This window comes from Salvelinus alpinus, chromosome 11 (genome assembly GCF_045679555.1).
Source record: "Salvelinus alpinus chromosome 11, SLU_Salpinus.1, whole genome shotgun sequence".
NCBI lineage: Eukaryota > Metazoa > Chordata > Actinopteri > Salmoniformes > Salmonidae > Salvelinus > Salvelinus alpinus.
The window spans coordinates 74,786,547-74,809,416 of NC_092096.1; the positions used below are offsets into that span (position 1 = coordinate 74,786,547).

At 47.5% G+C, this 22,870-nt stretch overlaps 1 protein-coding gene across 1 annotated transcript; it reads left to right on the top strand.

The window, feature by feature from the left end:
• The first annotated feature begins 595 nt into the window (after nucleotides 1–595).
• Nucleotides 596–21,410, top strand: LOC139534800 (beta-enolase). Its single transcript, XM_071334256.1, has 11 exons — nucleotides 596–695; nucleotides 10,445–10,534; nucleotides 10,627–10,722; nucleotides 13,556–13,684; nucleotides 14,383–14,516; nucleotides 14,711–14,933; nucleotides 15,513–15,710; nucleotides 15,784–15,860; nucleotides 18,998–19,122; nucleotides 20,231–20,398; nucleotides 21,062–21,410. Exons 2-11 carry the CDS (start codon nucleotides 10,450–10,452, stop codon nucleotides 21,129–21,131), a joined length of 1,305 nt encoding a protein of 434 aa, XP_071190357.1. The 5' UTR covers nucleotides 596–695; nucleotides 10,445–10,449; the 3' UTR covers nucleotides 21,132–21,410.
• The last annotated feature ends 1,460 nt before the right edge of the window (nucleotides 21,411–22,870 follow it).

Sequence of the window (22,870 nt, forward strand, 5' to 3'; positions counted from 1 at the left end):
TAAAGTAGAGCTGTATCCAGTCCTAAAGTAGAGCTGTATCCTTGTCTCAGTCCTAAAGTAGAGCTGTATCCAGTCCTAAAGTAGAGCTGTATCCAGTCCTAAAGTAGAGCTGTATCCAGTCCTAAAGTAGAGCTGTATCCTTGTCTCAGTCAGATTCATGTGTTCATAGGAACCCCCCTGTAAATCAACAGTAGGCCTACATGTTTTAATTTGAAGAATAAAACTCCAAAGTAATCTGAATTATTATGTGATGCTCTTCAAATCCTCTTACATACTGTTGAATCATTTGGAGAGAGAAACTAGAAAACATATTATATATTGATGAATAATTTGGAGAGAAACTAGAGATCATATTATAAATTTATGAATAATTTGGAGAGAAACTAAGAAACATATTATATATTGATGAATCATTTGGAGGGAAACTAAGAAACATATGATATATTGATTAATAATTTGGAGGGAAACGTATGTATTCGACACATTAACACTAACTCAGAGACATATTTTACCGTCTTTTCAGTTTCTGCATTTCTGAGTGTGTCTGATAATTTCCCTTCCGTCCCTAAGCCCTTGTCCTTATATGGGGGCGGCAGGCCGCTAGTGGCGGTCTATATAGCACCCGCGGGGGGACAGGGGTGTCACTTTCCAGAAGGACAGTCGGACAGCCAGCCAGCCGCATCAACCCCCCTCAGGTACCATGCTTTCTGGGTTATTCGATTCGCTCTGCATACACATTCATAGACACTTCAGGAAAGACCAACTTGTGTAGTTGTCAATTTAATGTTTCTTTTGCTTTGGCATTCTCAACTCTAGCCTTGTAACTTTGTTTGCTTATGTTCTATGACTGATAAACCTGATAAACTTTATAAACAGGTCTACAATGAATACATTCATTTTAGCGTTTGGGATTGAAGCCGTGGGATATGTTCTTAGACACTGCAACTGTTAGAAACATACAGTGTAGTAGGCCTAGTTCTCATGCGTCTGCGATTGAATTCGTTTTTCATCTTTTCAGTTTTTGTACACAAACCTCCTCCTGTGTGTTTGTAGACGAATGGCAACGTGATGACCTTCAGCTGAGGACTCTAATAGTTAATGTGTTGTAAGCAACAAAGCTGAAGGCGTAGAATAAACTAAAATAATTAACTTGACTGCTACTCTCTGCAGATGGATCTGAGCTATACTACAGCCTGTATAGTAAAGCCTGAATATTGATTTAGGCATATACATTTATGACCAGCATGCAATTAAATATTGTAGCGGGATGACTTTAATTCACTTCCACATTTGCAGCGCATTTGATGGTAGTCCAGGCCTACGCTACATCTAACAAAGAGAGATAGTTCGCAGGATGTAGCCTATAGCGTCGGAGGAGGAGCAGGACACTGTTACACAATCTCCCGATAAAGTGCCGGCCAAAGTCCGTCTCACAATCACTGTTGGGCGCTTAGCCGGTTCAGTTGATGCTCTTTTGATATTTCTGTGTGACGTTATACTTCCTCCTGACCATCTAATCTATTCAAACATTCTGTAAGTATCCAGGCAGTTACCAAGCACGCACTCGCTTTGATTCCTCGCCGGTCACAGTTGGTGTTGGGCGGAGTTATTGGGCAGCTGAACCTTTAACGACTGTTGTCTGCTGTCATCTAACAGGGAGAGTGAGGGAGACCAGTGTGCTGTCTTTGTGTGAAGGACGTGCATGTTGTTGTTTCAGCCTCTCTTGTATCTCTACACTCTTAGACAAAAGTGTTCCAAAGTGTTCTGCAGCTGTCCCCATAGGAGAACCCTTTTTGGTTCCAGGTAGAACTCTTTAGTGTTCCATGTAGAACCAAAAGGGGTTTAGTTTCTCCTAGGGCTGACCCCATTTAGTTTCTCCTAGGGCTGACCCCATTTAGTTTCTCCTAGGGCTGACCCCATTTAGTTTCTCCTAGGGCTGACCCCATTTAGTTTCTCCTAGGGCTGACCCCATTTAGTTTCTCCTAGGGCTGACCCCATTTAGTTTCTCCGAGGGCTGACCCCATTTAGTTTCTCCTAGGGCTGACCCCATTTAGTTTCTCCGAGGGCTGACCCCATTTAGTTTCTCCTAGGGCTGACCCCATTTAGTTTCTCAGAGGGCTGACCCCATTTAGTTTCTCCTAGGGCTGACCCCATTTAGTTTCTCCGAGGGCTGACCCCATTTAGTTTCTCCTAGGGCTGACCCCATTTAGTTTCCCCGAGGGCTGACCCCATTTAGTTTCCCCGAGGGCTGACCCCATTTAGTTTCTTCGAGGGCTGACCCCATTTAGTTTCTCCTAGGGCTGACCCCATTTAGTTTCTCCGAGGGCTGACCCCATTTAGTTTCTCCTAGGGCTGACCCCATTTAGTTTCTCCTAGGGCTGACCCCATTTAGTTTCTCCTAGGGCTGACCCCATTTAGTTTCTCCTAGGGCTGACCCCATTTAGTTTCTCCTAGGGCTGACCCCATTTAGTTTCTCCGAGGGCTGACCCCATTTAGTTTCTCCTAGGGCTGACCCCATTTAGTTTCTCCGAGGGCTGACCCCATTTAGTTTCTCCTAGGGCTGACCCCATTTAGTTTCTCCGAGGGCTGACCCCATTTAGTTTCTCCTATGGCTGACCCCATTTAGTTTCCCCGAGGGCTGACCCCATTTAGTTTCTCCGAGGGCTGACCCCATTTAGTTTCTCCTAGGGCTGACCCCATTTAGTTTCTCCTAGGGCTGACCCCATTTAGTTTCTCCTAGGGCTGACCCCATTTAGTTTCTCCTAGGGCTGACCCCATTTAGTTTCTCCGAGGGCTGACCCCATTTAGTTTCTCCTAGGGCTGACCCCATTTAGTTTCTCCGAGTGCTGACCCCATTTAGTTTCTCCGAGGGCTGACCCCATTTAGTTTCTCCGAGGGCTGACCCCATTTAGTTTCTCCGAGTGCTGACCCCATTTAGTTTCTCCTAGGGCTGACCCCATTTAGTTTCTCCGAGGGCTGACCCCATTTAGTTTCTCCGAGGGCTGACCCCATTTAGTTTCTCCTAGGGCTGACCCCATTTAGATTCTCCGAGGGCTGACCCCATTTAGTTTCTCCGAGGGCTGACCCCATTTAGTTTCTCCGAGGGCTGACCCCATTTAGTTTCTCCGAGGGCTGACCCCATTTAGTTTCTCCGAGGGCTGACCCCATTTAGTTTCTCCGAGGGCTGACCCCATTTAGTTTCTCCGAGGGCTGACCCCATTTAGTCTACTGGTCAATAGGCTGCTGGTCGACCAATATTTTTTTTAGTAGCAGTAGCAAAAAAATAAAAAAGATAATCATGACGCCTGTGTGAGTGGACTGATCCATTGTGGAGGCTGTGGGGATGGCACAGTCCATCAGTCTAACATGTTGACATCACCAGGCACACGCGACATCGCGCACATGTTGATTTTTGTCCATCCACACCAGACTCGATCAGGACACGCAGGTTGAAATATCACAACAAACTCTGAACCAACTATATAAATGTAAATGACGTCGCCGAAGTCGAAGATCGGTAGGATGGTCAGTTTTACGACGGTATGTTTGGCAGCATGAGTGCTGCCAAAGGAGGCTTTGTTGCGGAATAGGAAGCCGATTCTAGATTTAACTTTGGATTGGAGATGTTTTATGTGAGTCTGGAAGGAGAGTTTACAGTCTAACCAGACACCTAGGTATTTGTAGTTGTCCACATATTCTAAGTCAGAACCGTCCAGAGTAGTGATGCTGGATGGGCGGGCAGGTGCAGGCAGCGATCGGTTGAAGATTATGCATTTAGTTTTACTTGCAGTTGGAGGCCGCGGAAGGAGAGTTGTATGGCATTGAAGCTCGTCTGGAGATGAGTTAACACAGTGTCCAAAGAATGGCCAGAGGTATACAGAATGTTGTCATCTGCGTAGAGGTGGATCAGAGAATCACCAGCAGCAAGAGCGACATCATTGATGTATACAGAGAAGAGTCGGCCCGAGAATTGAACCCTGTGGCACCCCCATAGAGACTGCCAGAGGTCCAGACAACAGGCCCTCCGATTTGACACACTGAACTCTATCTGAGAAGTAGTTGGTGAACCAGGCGAGGCAGTCATTTGAGAAACAAAGGCTGTTGAGTCTGCCGATAAGAATGTGGTGATTGACAGAGTCGAAAGCCTTGACCAGGTCGATGAATACGGCTGCACAGTAATGTCTCTTATCGATGGCGGTTATGATATCGTTTAGGACCTTGAGCGTGGCTGAGGTGCACCCATGACCAGCTCGGAAACCAGATTGCATAGCGGAGAAGGTACGGTGGGATTCGAAATGGTCGGTAATCTGTTTGTTAACTTGGCTTTCGAAGACCTTAGAAAGGCAGGGTAGGATAGATATAGGTCTGTAGCAGTTTGGGTCTAGAGTGTCTCCCCCTTTGAAGAGGGGGATGACCGTGGCAGCTTTCCAGTCTTTAGGGAATCTCAGACGATACGAAAGAGAGGTTGAACAGGCTAGTAATAGGGGTTGCAACAATTTCGGCAGATCATTTTAGAAAGAGAGGGTCCAGATTGTCTAGCCCGGCTGATTTGTAGGGGTCCAGATTTTGCAGCTCTTTCAGGACATCAGCTATCTGGATTTGGGTGAAGGAGAAATGGGGGAGGTTTGGACGAGTTGCTGTGGGGGGTGCAGGGCTGTTGATCGGGGTAGGGGTAGCCAGGTGGAAAGCATGGCCAGCCGTAGAAAAATGCTTATTGAAATTCTCAATTATCGTGGATTTATCGGTGGTGACAGTGTTTCCTAGCCTCAGTGCAGTGGGCAGCTGGGAGGAGGTGCTCTTATTCTCCATGGACTTTACAGTGTCCCAAAACTTTTTTGAGTTTGTGCTACAGGATGCAAATTTCTGCTTGAAAAAGCTAGCCTTAGCTGTCCTAACTGCCTGTGTATATTGGTTCCTAACTTCCCTGAAAAGTTACACATCACGGGGGCTATTCGATGATAATGTAGAACGCCACAGGATGTTTTTGTGCTGGTCAAGGGCAGTCAGGTCTGGAGAGAACCAAGGGGACTATATAGGGCTATATCTGTTTCTGGTTTAAAAAAAATGAATGGAGCATGCTTATTTAATGTGAGGAAGCCACCTTTAAAGAATAACCAGGCATCCTCTACTGGTGGGATGAGGTCAATATCCTTCCAGGATAACCGGGCCTGGTCGATTAGAAAGGCCTGCTCGCTGAATTGTTTTAGGGAGCGTTTGACAGTGATGAGTGGAGGTCGTTTGACCGCTGACCCATTACGGATGCAGGCAATGAGGCAGTGATCGCTGAGATCTTGGTTGAAAACAGCAGAGGTCTATTTGGAGGGCAAGTTGGTTAGGATGATATCTATGAGGGTGCCCGTGTTTACGGATTTGGGTTCGTACCTGGTAGGTTCATTGATAATTTGTGTGAGATTAAGGGCATCAAGCTTAGATTGTAGAATGGCTGGGGTGTTAAGCATGTCCCAGTTTAGGTCACCTAACAGCACGAGCTCTGAAGATAGATTGGGTGGCAATCAATTCACATATGGTGTCCAGGGCACAGCTGGGGCTGAGGGGGGTCTATAACAAGCAGCAACGGTGAGAGACTTGTTTCTGGAAAGGTGGATTTTTAAAAGTAGAAGCTCGAATTGTTTGGGCACAGACCTGGATAGTAAGACAGAACTCTGCAGGCTATCTCTGCAGTAGAGGACAGGGAGAATGGGACAGGGAGAATGGGTGCTACTAACACAGTCACTAGCTGTAGCACGGAGGACAGGGAGAATGGGTGCTTGTAACACAGTCACTAGCTGTAGCACGGAGGACAGGCAGAACAGGTGCTAGTAACACAGTCACTAGCTGCAGCACGGAGGACAGGCAGAACAGGTGCTAGTAACACAGTCACTAGCTGTCTTTCTTTTTAACACAGCAGGGAGAGAGAGACAACACTACACACTGATTTACTGTGGTTGTCAATGTAGCACGGAGGACAGGGAGAGAGAGACAACACTACACACTGATTTACTGTGGTTGTCAATGTAGCACGGAGGACAGGGAGAGAGAGACAACATTACACACTGATTTACTGTGGTTGTCAATGCAGCACGGAGGACAGGGAGAGAGAGACAACACTACACACTGATTTACTGTGGTTGTCAATGCAGCACGAAGGACAGGGAGAGAGAGACAACATTACACACTGATTTTCTGTGGTTGTCAATGCAGCACGGAGGACATGGAGAGAGAGACAACACTACACACTGATTTACTGTGGTTGTCAATGCAGCACGGAGGACAGGGAGAGAGAGACAACATTACACACTGATTTACTGTGGTTGTCAATGTAGCACGGAGGACAGGGAGAATGGGTGCTAGTAACACAGTCACTAGCTGCAGCACGGAGGACAGGGAGAATGGGTGCTAGTAACACAGTCACTAGCTGCAGCACGGAGGACAGGGAGAATGGGTGCTAGTAACACAGTCACTAGCTGCAGCACGGAGGACAGGGAGAAAGGGTGCTAGTAACACAGTCACTAGCTGTAGCACGGAGGACAGGGAGAACGGGTGCTAGTAACACAGTCACTAGCTGCAGCACGGAGGACAGGGAGAATGGGTGCTAGTAACACAGTCACTAGCTGTAGCACGGAGGACAGGGAGAATGGGTGCTAGTAACACAGTCACTAGCTGTAGCACGGAGGACAGGGAGAATGGGTGCTAGTAACACAGTCACTAGCTGTAGCACGGAGGACAGGGAGAATGGGTGCTAGTAACACAGTCACTAGCTGTAGCACGGAGGACAGGGAGAATGGGTGCTAGTAACACAGTCACTAGCTGTAGCACGGAGGACAGGCAGAACGGGTGCTAGTAACACAGTCACTAGCTGCAGCACGGAGGACAGGCAGAACGGGTGCTAGTAACACAGTCACTAGCTGCAGCACGGAGGACAGGCAGAACGGGTGCTAGTAACACAGTTACTAGCTGTCTTTCTTTTTAACACAGCGCAGCAAGTCTGAGCCAGGCTCGGCACAATCAAATCAATTGCGGTTGGACTGCCTCTAGTCATTTGTGTGTCTTCATTATTTAATCAAACGGTGTGCTTAAAGCATCAGACAATCTCAGTGCATATAGTTGATTTGATTAAAACACATAGGATGTATCGATATATGGAAAAATAACATTTTTACAATTTCAACAGCCCTAGTTTCTCCTATGGAAACAGCCAAAGAACACAGCCCTAGTTTCTCCTATGGGAACAGCCAAAGAACACAGCCCTAGTTTCTCCTATGGGAACAGCCAAAGAACACAGCCCTAGTTTCTCCTATGGGAACAGCCAAAGAACACAGCCCTAGTTTCTCCTATGGGAACAGCCAAAGAACACAGCCCTAGTTTCTCCTATGGGAACAGCCAAAGAACACAGCCCTAGTTTCTCCTATGGGAACAGCCAAAGAACACAGCCCTAGTTTCTCCTATGGGAACAGCCAAAGAACACAGCCCTAGTTTCTCCTATGGGAACAGCCAAAGAACACAGCCCTAGTTTCTCCTATGGGAACAGCCAAAGAACACAGCCCTAGTTTCTCCTATGGGAACAGCCAAAGAACCTATTTTGGTTCCAGGTTGCACTTTTGTTTTTAGAGTGTAGTACAGTCTCTACTAGCAACCCAGTCCTCTCAAAGCAACAGGGTGAATGGTGTGTTGTGCAACAGGTTTGTGTGTAGAATGAATGAAGATCAGGTACATTTAGAAGAGATTTGGGATGTGGGTTTTAATGGTGATGTGGACATACCTAGTGTAGCTAAAACAACAGACCAGTATAAAAAAATAAAAAAGAATAAATATATAACATCTTAATGTTGCTCTAGGATATTGCTTTAAAATGTTGATGAGGACAAACAGAATGAGAAGGTTGTCTCTCAGTCATATAAGGGGAGTCTCAGGGAGAGAGGGAGAGAGGCAGAGTCTCAGGGAGAGAGGCAGAGTCTCAGGGAGAGAGGCAGAGTCTCAGGGAGAGAGGGAGAGTCTCAGGGAGAGAGGCAGAGTCTCAGGGAGAGAGGCAGAGTCTCAGGGAGAGAGGCAGAGTCTCAGGGAGAGAGGCAGAGTCTCAGGGAGAGAGGGAGAGTCTCAGGGAGAGAGGCAGAGTCTGAGGGAGAGAGGCAGAGTCTCAGGGAGAGAGGCAGAGTCTCAGGGAGAGAGTGAGAGAGGCAGAGTCTCAGGGAGAGAGGCAGAGTCTCAGGGAGAGAGGCAGAGTCTCAGGGAGAGAGGGAGAGTCTCAGGGAGAGAGGCAGAGTCTCAGGGAGAGAGGCAGAGTCTCAGGGAGAGAGGCAGAGTCTCAGGGAGAGAGGCAGAGTCTCAGGGAGAGAGGCAGAGTCTCAGGGAGAGAGGCAGAGTCTGAGGGAGAGAGGCAGAGTCTCAGGGAGAGAGGCAGAGTCTCAGGGAGAGAGGGAGAGTCTCAGGGAGAGAGGGAGAGAGGCAGAGTCTCAGGGAGAGAGGCAGAGTCTCAGGGAGAGAGGGAGAGAGGCAGAGTCTCAGGGAGAGAGGCAGAGTCTCAGGGAGAGAGGCAGAGTCTCAGGGAGAGAGGCAGAGTCTCAGGGAGAGAGGCAGAGTCTGAGGGAGAGAGGCAGAGTCTCGGGGAGAGAGGCAGAGTCTCGGGGAGAGAGGCAGAGTCTCAGGGAGAGAGGGAGAGAGGCAGAGTCTCAGGGAGAGAGGCAGAGTCTCAGGGAGAGAGGGAGAGAGGCAGAGTCTCAGGGAGAGAGGCAGAGTCTCAGGGAGAGAGGCAGAGTCTCAGGGAGAGAGGCAGAGTCTCAGGGAGAGAGGCAGAGTCTCAGGGAGAGAGGGAGAGAGGCAGAGTCTCAGGGAGAGAGGCAGAGTCTCAGGGAGAGAGGCAGAGTCTGAGGGAGAGAGGCAGAGTCTCGGGGAGAGAGGCAGAGTCTCGGGGAGAGAGGCAGAGTCTCGGGGAGAGAGGCAGAGTCTCAGGGAGAGAGGCAGAGTCTCAGGGAGAGAGTTAGACAGACATAAAAGATAACTCAAGAACCAGATAGGAAATGTAATCTCAAATGTTCTGAATGTTGAGTGTGTGGGGGAGGGCCGGTGTGTGTGTATTAATAGACACACTGTATTGCGTACTGTAATACAGTAATGCCATGGCCAACAATAACATCGAGTGAAAGGTCACACTGTAGCCTCTAGTGAATCTACAGAAAGGTCAAATTAAAAGGTTAGAGATTAAACAGGCTCTAGACCTCTTAACACACTGCTAACAACACATTTAGCTCAGCACGTATACACACACACACACACACACACACACACACACACACACACACACACACACACACACACACACACACACACACACACACACACACACACACACACACACACACACACACACACTGAACGTAACCAGGTAACCATACTACACTAACCTACGTAACCAGGTAACCATACTCCTGTGACCTCACTGCTCTCTGATAGGCTAGCTGTGTGTGATGCTTGTAGGAGGAAGCACAGTGTGGAGAGTGGGACAGATTCCACTGTGATGCAGACATGAAGCTACCCACACAGTGGCCAAGCTACCCACACAGTGGCTAAGCTACCCACACAGTGGCTAAGCTACCCACACAGTGGCTAAGCTACCCACACAGTGGCTAAGCTACCCACACAGTGGCTAAGCTACCCACACAGTGGCCAAGCTACCCACACAGTGGCTAAGCTACCCACACAGTGGCTAAGCTACCCACACAGTGGCTAAGCTACCCACACAGTGGCTAAGCTACCTGGCTAAGTCAGGTCACACACACACAGTGGCTAAACTACCTACACAGTGGCTAAGCTACCTACACAGTGGCTAAGCTACCTACACAGTGGCTAAGCTACCCACACAGTGGCTAAGCTACCCACACAGTGGCTAAGCTACCCACACAGTGGCTAAGCTACCTACACAGTAGCTAAGCAACCTACACAGTAGCTAAGCTACCCACACAGTGGCTAAGCTACCCACACAGTGGCTAAGCTACCTACACAGTGGCTAAGCTACCTACACAGTAGCTAAGCTACCTACACAGTGGCTAAGCTACCTACACAGTAGCTAAGCAACCTACACAGTGGCTAAGCTACCCACACAGTAGCTAATTTAACACACACAGTGGTCACACACAGAGGTGTACATACCGACTACAGTACAGATTGCTAGGAGAGTGGAGACTGACCTGAATTTTGATTGGCTGACAGCAACAGAGTAAATCTGAAGGTCAATATAATAGTTGATTATTCATTTTTTCCCATTCCCTCCTATCTTTCTCTCTCTCCTCCCCCCTGTTCCCTCCTATATCTCTCCTTCTCCCCCCTGTTCCCTCCTATATCTCTCCTTCTCCCTGTCCCCTACTATCTCTCTCTATCTCTCCTTCCCCCTGTCCCCTCCTATCTTTCTCTCACTCTCTCCCCCTCATCTCTTTCTATCGCTCCTCTCTAGTCAGGATGTCTATCACTAAGATCCATGCCCGGGAGATCCTCGACTCCAGAGGAAACCCCACCGTGGAGGTGGACCTCTACACCGCCAAAGGTGCACACAATGTTTACATACAAGTGTCCATACATACACTGTACCACAATGTTGTTCACCGACCCAGCAGTTTAACCTCTCTGTGTGTTCAGGCCGTTTCAGGGCAGCCGTGCCCAGCGGTGCCTCTACTGGTGTCCATGAGGCTCTGGAGCTGAGAGATGGAGACAAGTCACGCTATCTGGGAAAAGGTGAGTTATGTCTCTCTGGGATCTGTTTATCTGGTCTGATCTGGGATCTGTTGATATGGTCTGATCTGCCTCTCTGGGATCTGTTGATCTGGTCTGATCTACCTCGCTGGGATCTGTTGACCTGGTCTGAGCTACCTCTCTGGGATCTGTTGACCTGGTCTGATCTAAGTCTCTGGGATCTGTTGACCTGGTCTGATCTAAGTCTCTGGGATCTGTTGACCTGGTCTGATCTAAGTCTCTGGCATCTGTTGACCTGGTCTGATCTAAGTCTCTGGGATCTGTTGACCTGGTCTGATCTAAGTCTCTGGGATCTGTTGATCTGGTCTGATCTAAGTCTCTGGGATCTGTTGATCTGGTCTGAGCTACGTCTCTGGGATCTGTTGACCTGGTCTGATCTAAGTCTCTGGGATCTGTTGATCTGGATGGGAGATACTCAAATCTAGACCATAAGTCCAGTTCCACTTCTGATTTTAATTTCTACCTGCTAGTTAATTGCAGTCACCTGGTGCGGTACTAGACTAGAGGGTAGAGGTACTAGACTAGAGGGTAGAGGTACTAGACTAGAGGGTAGAGGTACTGGACTAGAGGGTAGAGGTACTGGACTAGAGGGTACAGGTACTGGACTAGAGGGTACAGGTACTGGACTATAGGGTAGAGGTACTAGACTAGAGGGTAGAGGTACTGGACTAGAGGTACTGGACTAGAGGGTAGAGGTACTGGACTAGAGGTACTGGACTAGAGGGTAGAGGTACTAGACTAGAGGGTAGAGGTACTGGACTAGAGGGTAGAGGTACTGGACTAGAGGGTAGAGGTACTGGACTAGAGGGTACAGGTACTAGACTAGAGGGTACAGGTACTAGACTAGAGGGTAGAGGTACTGGACTAGAGGGTAGAGGTACTGGACTAGAGGGTAGAGGTACTAGACTAGAGGGTAGAGGTACTAGACTAGAGGGTAGAGGTACTGGACTAGAGGGTAGAGGTACTGGACTAGAGGGTAGAGGTACTGGACTAGAGGTACTGGACTAGAGGGTAGAGGTACTGGACTAGAGGGTAGAGGTACTAGACTAGAGGGTAGAGGTACTAGACTAGAGGGTAGAGGTACTGGACTAGAGGGTAGAGGTACTGGACTAGAGGGTAGAGGTACTAGACTAGAGGGTAGAGGTACTAGACTAGAGGGTAGAGGTACTGGACTAGAGGGTAGAGGTACTGGACTAGAGGGTAGAGGTACTAGACTAGAGGGTAGAGGTACTAGACTAGAGGGTAGAGGTACTAGACTAGAGGGTACAGGTACTGGACTAGAGGGTAGAGGTACTGGACTATAGAGTAGAGGTACTAGACTAGAGGGTAGAGGTACTGGACTATAGAGTAGAGGTACTGGACTAGAGGGTAGAGGTACTGGACTAGAGGGTAGAGGTACTGGACTAGAGGTACCTGTATTGTCCTCAAAGCGAGCAAAGAAGTTGTTTAGTTTGTCTGGGAGCAAGACATTGTGGTTCGCGACGGGGCTGGTTTTTAGGTACTGGACTATAGAGTAGAGGTACTGGACTATAGAGTAGAGGTACTGGACTATAGAGTAGAGGTACTGGACTATAGAGTAGAGGTACTGGACTAGAGGGTAGAGGTACTGGACTAGAGGTACTGGACTAGAGGTACTGGACTATAGACTAGAGGTACTGGACTATAGAGTAGAGGTACTGGACTATAGAGTAGAGGTACTGGACTAGAGGTACTGGACTAGAGGTACTGGACTATAGACTAGAGGTACTGGACTATAGACTAGAGGTACTGGACTATAGAGTAGAGGTACTGGACTATAGAGTAGAGGTACTGGACTATAGAGTAGAGGTACTGGACTATAGACTAGAGGTACTGGACTAGAGGTACTGGACTATAGAGTAGAGGTACTGGACTATAGAGTAGAGGTACTGGACTATAGACTAGAGGTACTGGACTAGAGGTACTGGACTATAGAGTAGAGGTACTGGACTATAGAGTAGAGGTACTGGACTATAGACTAGAGGTACTGGACTATAGAGTAGAGGTACTGGACTAGAGGTACTGGACTATAGAGTAGAGGTACTGGACTAGAGGTACTGGACTATAGACTAGAGGTACTGGACTATAGAGTAGAGGTACTGGACTAGAGGTACTGGACTATAGACTAGAGGTACTGGACTATAGAGTAGAGGTACTGGACTAGAGGTACTGAACTATAGAGTAGAGGTACTGGACTAGAGGTACTGGACTATAGACTAGAGGTACTGGACTATAGACTAGAGGTACTGGACTAGAGGTACTGGACTATAGACTAGAGGTACTGGACTATAGACTAGAGGTACTGGACTATAGACTAGAGGTACTGGACTATAGAGTAGAGGTACTGGACTAGAGGTACTGGACTATAGAGTAGAGGTACTGGACTAGAGGTACTGGACTATAGACTAGAGGTACTGGACTATAGAGTAGAGGTACTGGACTATAGAGTAGAGGTACTGGACTATAGACTAGAGGTACTGGACTATAGACTAGAGGTACTGGACTATAGAGTAGAGGTACTGGACTAGAGGTACTGGACTGTAGGTACTGGACTAGAGGTACTGGACTATAGAGTCAGGTTTGATCATCCCTGGAGTAGACTGATCTGTATCTCTGTGATCTAACAGTGTGTTCTATCTCTTTAATATCTTTAAAGGTATCATTAAGGCAGTAGACTGATCGGTTCCTCTGTGCTCTAACAGTCTGTTCTATCTCTTTAATATCTTTAAAGGTATCATTAAGGCAGTAGACTGATCGGTTTCTCTGTGCTCTAACAGTCTGTTCTATCTCTCTAAAGGTACCATTAAAGCTGTGGACCATGTAAACAAGGACATCGCTGCCAAACTGATTGAGAAGAAGTTCAGTGTTGTTGACCAGGAGAAGATCGACAAATTCATGCTGGAGTTGGACGGAACTGAGAACAAGTGTATGTCTCTTCTCCTTCGTCTTAATTGACATTCAAATTTCGAGCACTTAAGCCCAATGTAAACCTTCTGCTTCTATCGAACGTCCCATCAGCACAGGATTCCTTGTCTGCGTCCACGCATCTCCTAGGAAAAGTGTCCTGCTGACGCGTAGAGTCCGTGCAGACGGGAGCATCCTGTTGTTCAAATTAAATGAGGCTTTACACTGTCAAAGTAAACTCTTAGCAGTATGCATATTCACACAGTCTCCTCCCCTTCCACCTGCCCCCTCACCCTCCTGCTTCCTGCCCCCTCACCCTCCTGCCTCTTCCTGCCCCCCTCTCTTTCCTGCCCCCCTTCACCCTCCTGCCTCTTCCTGCCCCCTCCCACCCTCCTGCCTCTTCCTGCCCCCCTCCCACCTGCCCCCTCACCCTCCTGCCTCTTCCTGCCCCCCTCTCTTTCCTGCCCCCCCTCACCCTCCTGCCTCTTCCTGCCCCCCCCCATCCTCCTGCCTCTTCCTGCCCCCCTCCCACCTGCCCCCTCACCCTCCTGCCTCTTCCTGCCCCCCTCCCACCTGCCCCCTCTCCTTCCTGCCTCCTCCTGCCCCCCTCCCACCTGCCCCCGCACCCTCCTGCCTCTTCCTGCCCCCCTCTCTTTCCTGCCTCCCCCTCCCTCTTGCCTCCCTCACACCCCCTGCCTCATGCCTCTCCCCCTCCTGCAGCTAAGTTTGGAGCCAATGCCATCCTGGGTGTGTCTCTGGCGGTCTGCAAGGCAGGAGCAGCAGAGAAGGGAGTGCCCCTGTACCGTCACATCGCTGACCTGGCCGGACACAAGGACGTCATCCTGCCCTGCCCCGTGAGTAAACCTTTAACCTTTTAACTCTTTCCCCTGCCCTGTGAGTACATATGCCTTCATATTTACTACCTTAATACTTGATGTACAGTATATTGTCAGCTTTGGAAATGAAAAATAAATAGAATGGGTAGCATATCAAACTAGAAATGACATTTCCTAAATAAAATACGTCTGCTTGCCTGCCCTCTCTCCAGGCCTTCAACGTGATCAACGGTGGTAGCCATGCTGGTAACAAGCTGGCCATGCAGGAGTTCATGATCCTGCCCATCGGAGCGGCTAACTTCCACGAGGCCATGAGGATCGGAGCTGAGGTTTACCACAACCTGAAGAACGTGATCAAGGCCAAGTACGGAAAGGATGCCACCAACGTAGGAGATGAGGGCGGCTTCGCACCCAACATCCTGGAGAACAACGAGGGTAAGAGCTTATAGGGCCCCCTGGTGGACCTGCACCACAGGGACTATTACTATACGTGGTGGCATCCTTTCCCTTGTGGAGCTGCACCACAGGGACTATTACTATAGGGCACCCTTGTGGAGCTGCACCACAGGGACTATTACTATAGGGCACCCTTGTGGAGCTGCACCACAGGGACTATTACTATACGTGGTGGCATCCTTTCCCTGGTGGACCTGCACCACAGGGACTATTACTATACGTGGTGGCATCCTTTCCCTGGTGGAGCTGCACCACAGGGACTATTACTATACGTGGTGGCATCCTTTCCCTGGTGGAGCTGCACCACAGGGACTATTACTATACGTGGTGGCATCCTTTCCCTGGTGGAGCTGCACCACAGGGACTATTACTATACGTGGTGGCATCCTTTCCCTGGTGGACCTGCACCACAGGGACTATTACTATAGGAACCCCCTTGTGGAGCTGCACCACAGGGACTATTACTATAGGGCACCCTTGTGGAGCTGCACCACGGGGACTATTATAAAGGGCCCCCTGGCGGAGGTGTGATACTTTAACCCTTTCTTCTCCCTCCAGCTCTGGAGCTCCTGAAGTCAGCCATTGAGAAGGCCGGCTACCCAGACAAGATCATCATCGGCATGGACGTGGCTGCCTCGGAGTTCTACAAGGCAGGAAAGTACGACCTGGACTTCAAGTCACCTGACGACCCTGCCAGGTACATCACCGGGGATCAGCTGGGAGATCTGTACAAGAGCTTCATCAAGGGATATCCCGGTATGTAGAGAAACACAGGCACACACACACTGTATATACACCCTTCCTCGCTAACTCCTTCGGTCCTCTCCAGTCCAGTCCATTGAGGATCCCTTCGATCAGGATGATTGGGCGGCATGGTCAAAGTTCACCGCCGCCGTCGACATCCAGGTGGGTCCAGTTTGTTTATCTTCAGCTCTTCCTGTATCTATAGGGGTCTAACTCTGTATCTATAGGGGTCTAACTCTGTATCTATAGGGGTTTAACTCTGTGTGTTCCTATATCTATAGGGGTTTAACTCTGTATCTATAGGGGTTTAACTCTGTATCTATAGGGGTTTAACTCTGTATCTATAGGGGTTTAACTCTGTATCTATAGGGGTTTAACTCTGTGTGTTCCTATATCTATAGGGGTCTAACTCTGTGTGTCCCTATATCTATAGGGGTCTAACACTGTGTGTTCCTGTATCTATAGGGGTCTAACACTGTATCTATAGGGGTCTAACTCTGTGTGTTCCTGTATCTATAGGGGTTTAACTCTGTGTGTTCCTGTATCTATAGGGGTTTAACTCTGTGTGTTCCTATATCTATAGGGGTTTAACTCTGTGTGTTCCTGTATCTATAGGGGTTTAACTCTGTGTGTTCCTATATCTATAGGGGTTTAACTCTGTGTGTTCCTGTATCTATAGGGGTCTAACACTGTATCTATAGGGGTTTAACTCTGTGTGTTCCTGTATCTATAGGGGTCTAACACTGTATCTATAGGGGTTTAACTCTGTGTGTTCCTGTATCTATAGGGGTCTAACCCGGTGTGTTCCTGTATCTATAGGGGTTTAACTCTGTATCTATAGGGGTTTAACTCTGTATCTATAGGGGTTTAACTCTGTGTGTTCCTGTATCTATAGGGGTCTAACACTGTATCTATAGGGGTCTAACTCTGTGTGTTCCTGTATCTATAGGGGTTTAACTCTGTGTGTTCCTATATCTATAGGGGTCTAACTCTGTATCTATAGGGGTCTAACTCTGTGTGTTCCTGTATCTATAGGGGTTTAACTCTGTGTGTTCCTATATCTATAGGGGTCTAACTCTGTATCTATAGGGGTCTAACTCTGTGTGTTCCTGTATCTATAGGGGTCTAACACTGTATCTATAGGGGTTTAACTCTGTGTGTTCCTGTATCTATAGGGGTTTAACTCTGTGTGTTCCTATATCTATAGGGGTTTAACTCTGTGTGTTCCTGTATCTATAGGGGTCTAAAACTGTATCTATATGGGTTTAACTCTGTGTGTTCCTGTATCTATAGGGGTCTAACACTGTATCTATAGGGGTTTAACTCTGTGTGTTCCTGTATCTATAGGGGTCTAACTCGGTGTGTTCCTATATCTATAGGGGTCTAACACTGTATCTATAGGGGTTTAACTCTGTGTGTTCCTGTATCTATAGGGGTCTAACTCTGTGTGTTCCTGTATCTATAGGGGTCTAACACTGTATCTATAGGGGTTTAACTCTGTGTGTTCCTGTATCTATAGGGGTCTAACTCTGTGTGTTCCTGTATCTATAGGGGTCTAACTCGGTGTGTCCCTATATCTATAGGGGTTTAACTCGGTGTGTTCCTATATCTATAGGGGTCTAACTCTGTGTGTTCCTGTATCTATAGGGGTCTAACATTGTATCTATAGGGGTTTAACTCTGTGTGTCCCTATATCTATAGGGGTCTAACTCGGTGTGTTCCTATATCTATAGGGGTTTAACTCTGTGTGTCCCTATATCTATAGGGGTCTAACTCTGTGTTCCTATATCTATAGGGGTCTAACTCTGTGTGTTCCTATTTCTATAGGGGTCTAACACTGTGTGTCCCTATATCTATAGGGGTCTAACACTGTGTGTCCCTGTATCTATAGGGGTCTAACACTGTGTGTCCCTGTATCTATAGGGGTCTAACACTGTGTGCTCCTATATCTATAGGGGTCTAACTCTGTGTGTTCCTATATCTATAGGGGTCTAACTCTGTGTGTTCCTATATCTGTAGGGGTCTAACATTTTAGCGTAACCCATGGTGACAGCCAATACAAAACAGTTCTACACATTTTGCAATGGGGCGGAGAGAAAAATGTTCTGTTTTACATCACAGTTCCTGCAGTTCTACACACTTTGGCACAGGGTTCAGGCAAATGTTTGCAGTTTCTAATAAATTAACTGATCAATGGGCCTCACCCCGGTCGGTAATTCGACCATGCTTACTACAAGTTTAGATAGCTGGCCGAAGTGGCAATTTTCGCATGAAAATCTTGGTGAGCAAACCAAGATTTTTTTGATGCATGCCAGCAAAGCCACTACACAACACTAAACTATACATTAATTGCACTGTAACGGTGACAAACGGTGCCCACAAACTGTTAGGGCCTACATAAAGCTGTCCCAACGACAGAGCTTTATTTTCAGCACCATGCAGTGAAACATTACCACTGTTACACCTGGTTATCAGAGGAGCCTTGTCTGGCAGCAAAACATTACCACTGTTACACCTGGTTATCAGCGGAGCCTTGTCTGGCAGCAAAACATTACCACTGTTACACCTGGTTATCAGAGGAGCCTTGTCTGGCAGCAAAACATTACCACTGTTACACCTGGTTATCAGCGGAGCCTTGTCTGGCAGCAAAACATTACCACTGTTACACCTGGTTATCAGCGGAGCCTTGTCTGGCAGCAAAACATTACCACTGTTACACCTGGTTATCAGCGAAGCCTTGTCTGGCAGCAAAACATTACCACTGCTACACCTGGTTATCAGAGGAGCCTTGTCTGGCAGTGAAACATTACCACTGTTACACCTGGTTATCAGAGGAGCCTTGTCTGGCAGCAAAACATTACCACTGTTACACCTGGTTATCAGAGGAGCCTTGTCTGGCAGCAAAACATTACCACTGTTACACCTGGTTATCAGAGGAGCCTTGTCTGACAGCAAAACATTACCACTGTTACACCTGGTTATCAGAGGAGCCTTGTCTGGCAGCAAAACATTACCACTGTTACACCTGGTTATCAGAGGAGCCTTGTCTGGCAGCAAAACATTACCACTGTTACACCTGGTTATCAGAGGAGCCTTGTCTGGCAGCAAAACATTACCACTGAATAAGATACTAATGAGATAGACCTAGATAAGCAATATGAGATGTACAAACGATGGCATAAGGGAACGATGAGCGGATAAAGGCAAGCCATTAATGAGTGAGTAGTTGATATAACTATTTGTTCAGCACTTTTGTACACTCAGTGTATACGTTAACCAATCGGTATGTTATTCTATAGGTGGTGGGAGATGATCTGACCGTAACCAACCCCAAGCGTATCCAGCAGGCTGTGGAGAAGAAGGCCTGTAACTGCCTGCTCCTGAAGGTCAACCAGATCGGCTCCGTCACAGAGTCCATCAAGGCGTAAGTATAGGGCCCCCTCTTAGAGCTGCACCACAGGGACTAAGCTAGAGTGTCTCCTGTTGGAGCTGCAACACAGGGACTATATTACAGGGACCCTGCTGGAGCTTTGCTACAGACACTATATTACAGGGCCCCCTGCTGGAGCTGCACCACAGGGACTATATTACAGGGCCCCCTGCTGGAGCTGCGCCTCAGGCACTATATTACAGGGCCCCCAGCTGGAGCTGCGCCTCAGGCACTATATTACAGGGCCCCCTGCTGGAGCTGCGCCTCAGGCACTATATTACAGGGCCCCCTGCTGGAGCTGCGCTATAGGCACTATATTACAGGGCCCCCTGCTGGAGCTGCGCTATAGGCACTATATTACAGGGCCCCCTGCTGGAGCTGCGCTATAGGCACTATATTACAGGGCCCCCTGCTGGAGCTGCGGTTCAGGCACTATATTACAGGGCCCACTGCTGGAGCTGCACCACAGGCACTATATTACAGGGCCCCCTGCTGGAGCTGCACCACAGGGACTATATTACAGGGCCCCCTGCTGGAGCTGCGCCTCAGGCACTATATTACAGGGCCCCCTGCTGGAGCTGCGGTTCAGGCACTATATTACAGGGCCCACTGCTGGAGCTGCGCTATAGGCACTATATTACAGGGCCCCCTGCTGGAGCTGCGCCTCAGGCACTATATTACAGGGCCCCCTGCTGGAGCTGCGCCTCAGGCACTATATTACAAGGCCCCCTGCTGGAGCTGCGGTTCAGGCACTATATTACAGGGCCCCCTGCTGGAGCTGCGCCTCAGGCACTATATTACAGGGCCCCCTGCTGGAGCTGCCGCTCAGGCACTATATTACAGGGCCCCCTGCTGGAGCTGCGCTATAGGCACTATATTACAGGGCCCCCTGCTGGAGCTGCGCTATAGGCACTATATTACAGGGCCCTGCACCTCAGGCACTATATTACAGGGCCAAATTGACCATCTCTTATGTGTAACAGGTGTAGTAGCGACTAGGCTTCTCATTATATAGTTTTAGTTCATTTTTTGCTTTGAGATTTCTTTCCGTTATGAAAAGTAGTTTAGAAGTTGAAATAATGATTTTGTATTATTCTTACAGGTGTAAGCTGGCCCAGTCTAACGGATGGGGTGTGATGGTGTCTCATCGTTCCGGAGAGACAGAGGACACTTTTATCGCTGACCTGGTGGTCGGACTCTGCACTGGACAGATCAAGACTGGGGCCCCCTGTAGATCAGAACGTCTGGCCAAATACAACCAGCTGATGAGGTCAGTTATACTAACCCTAGTTAATACCATAGCCTTATAATACACTGCCCCTACAGGAATACACCAGCTACTGCACCCTGACTCAGTTAATATACTGGAGCCTTATAATACACTGCCCCTACAGGAATACACCAGCTACTGCACCCTGACTCGGTTAATATACTGGAGCCTTATGGTAGACTGACCCCTACAGGAATACACCAGCTACTGCACCCTGACTCAGTTAATATACTGAGCCTTATAATACACTGACCCCTACAGGAATACACCAGCTACTGCACCCTGACTCAGTTAATATACTGGAGCCTTATAATACACTGACCCCTACAGGAATACACCAGCTACTGCACCCTGACTGACTACTGTAGTGTATACCAGATATATATATATATATAGATATAGATATAGATATAGATAGATATAGATATAGATAGATATAGATATAGATATATAGATATAGATATAGATATATAGATATATATATAGATATATAGATATATATATAGATATATAGATATATATATAGATATATAGATATATAGATATATATAGATATATAGATATATATAGACCAGATGTGTTCAATTCAAACTGCTGGACAAGATTTTATGTTGCAAAGATGAACGATCCTGACCTCTAACCCCTGACTTCTATGTCCTTCAGGATTGAAGAGGAGCTTGGAGACAAGGCCAAGTTCGCCGGCAAGGACTACCGTCACCCCAAAATCAACTAAACCCTCCGTCCTCCTTCCATCTCCTCCTTTAATCTATCACGGCTGACTGTCTACCCTCCTCTTGGGGTCAGGGGTCAGAAGAAGACGAAATTCCACTTTTTATGTTTTTTATCTTCGGCCCTTTCATCCCTCCCTCCCTCCCTCCCTCCATCCCTCCCTCCATCCCTCCCTCCATCCCTCCCTCCCGACGTCCCTCCCTCCCTCCCTCCCTCCCGACGTCCCCTGTTACGAGTGACTGTTTTGACGTAACGTGGGAAATAAAACAAAACCAAATTTAAAGTGGTGCTCTCCTGTTCTTGTGTACTGCTGCTCTGATCTACATCACTGACTATTTCTGTGTGTTAATGGTTCCAATTGGCTCTTACATCCCCCACCCCCCTTCTCTCCCAGTAACAATTCCCCAGGTCGTTGATGTAAATGAGAATGTTTTCTCAGTCAAATTACCGGGTTAAATATTTAAAAAATAAAACAAAATGTAGTGATCTATTTAGACAAGTGTCAATCACCACTACATATGATCTACTATATAGACCAGGGTCCATCACCATTACATATGATCTACTACTATATAGACCAGGGTCCATCACCACTACATATGATCTACTATATAGACCAGGGTCCATCACCATTACATATGATCTACTACTATATAGACCAGGGTCCATCACCACTACATATGATCTACTATATAGACCAGGGTCCATCACCATTACATATGATCTACTACTATATAGACCAGGGTCCATCACCACTACATATGATCTACTATATAGACCAGGGTCCATCACCATTACATATGATCTACTATATAGACCAGGGTCCATCACCACTACATATGATCTACTATATAGACCAGGGTCCATCACCACTACATATGATCTACTACTATATAGACCAGGGTCCATCACCACTACATATGATCTACTATATAGACCAGGGTCCATCACCACTACATATGATCTACTATATAGACCAGGGTCCATCACCACTACATATGATCTACTACTATATAGACCAGGGTCCATCACCACTACATATGATCTACTATATAGACCAGGGTCCATCACCACTACATATGATCTACTATATAGACCAGGGTCCATCACCACTACATATGATCTACTACTATATAGACCAGGGTCCATCACCACTACATATGATCTACTACTATATAGACCAGGGTCCATCACCACTACATATGATCTACTATATAGACCAGGGTCCATCACCACTACGTATGATCTACTACTATATAGACCAGGGTCCATCACCACTACATATGATCTACTATATAGACCAGGGTCCATCACCATTACATATGATCTACTATATAGACCAGGGTCCATCACCACTACATATGATCTACTATATAGACCAGGGTCCATCACCACTACATATGATCTACTACTATATAGACCAGGGTCCATCACCACTACATATGATCTACTATATAGACCAGGGTCCATCACCACTACATATGATCTACTATATAGACCAGGGTCCATCACCACTACATATGATCTACTATATAGACCAGGGTCCATCACCACTACATATGATCTACTACTATATAGACCAGGGTCCATTACCACTACATATGATCTACTATATAGACCAGGGTCCATCACCACTACATATGATCTACTACTATATAGACCAGGGTCCATTACCACTACATATGATCTACTATATAGACCAGGGTCCATCACCACTACATATGATCTACTACTATATAGACC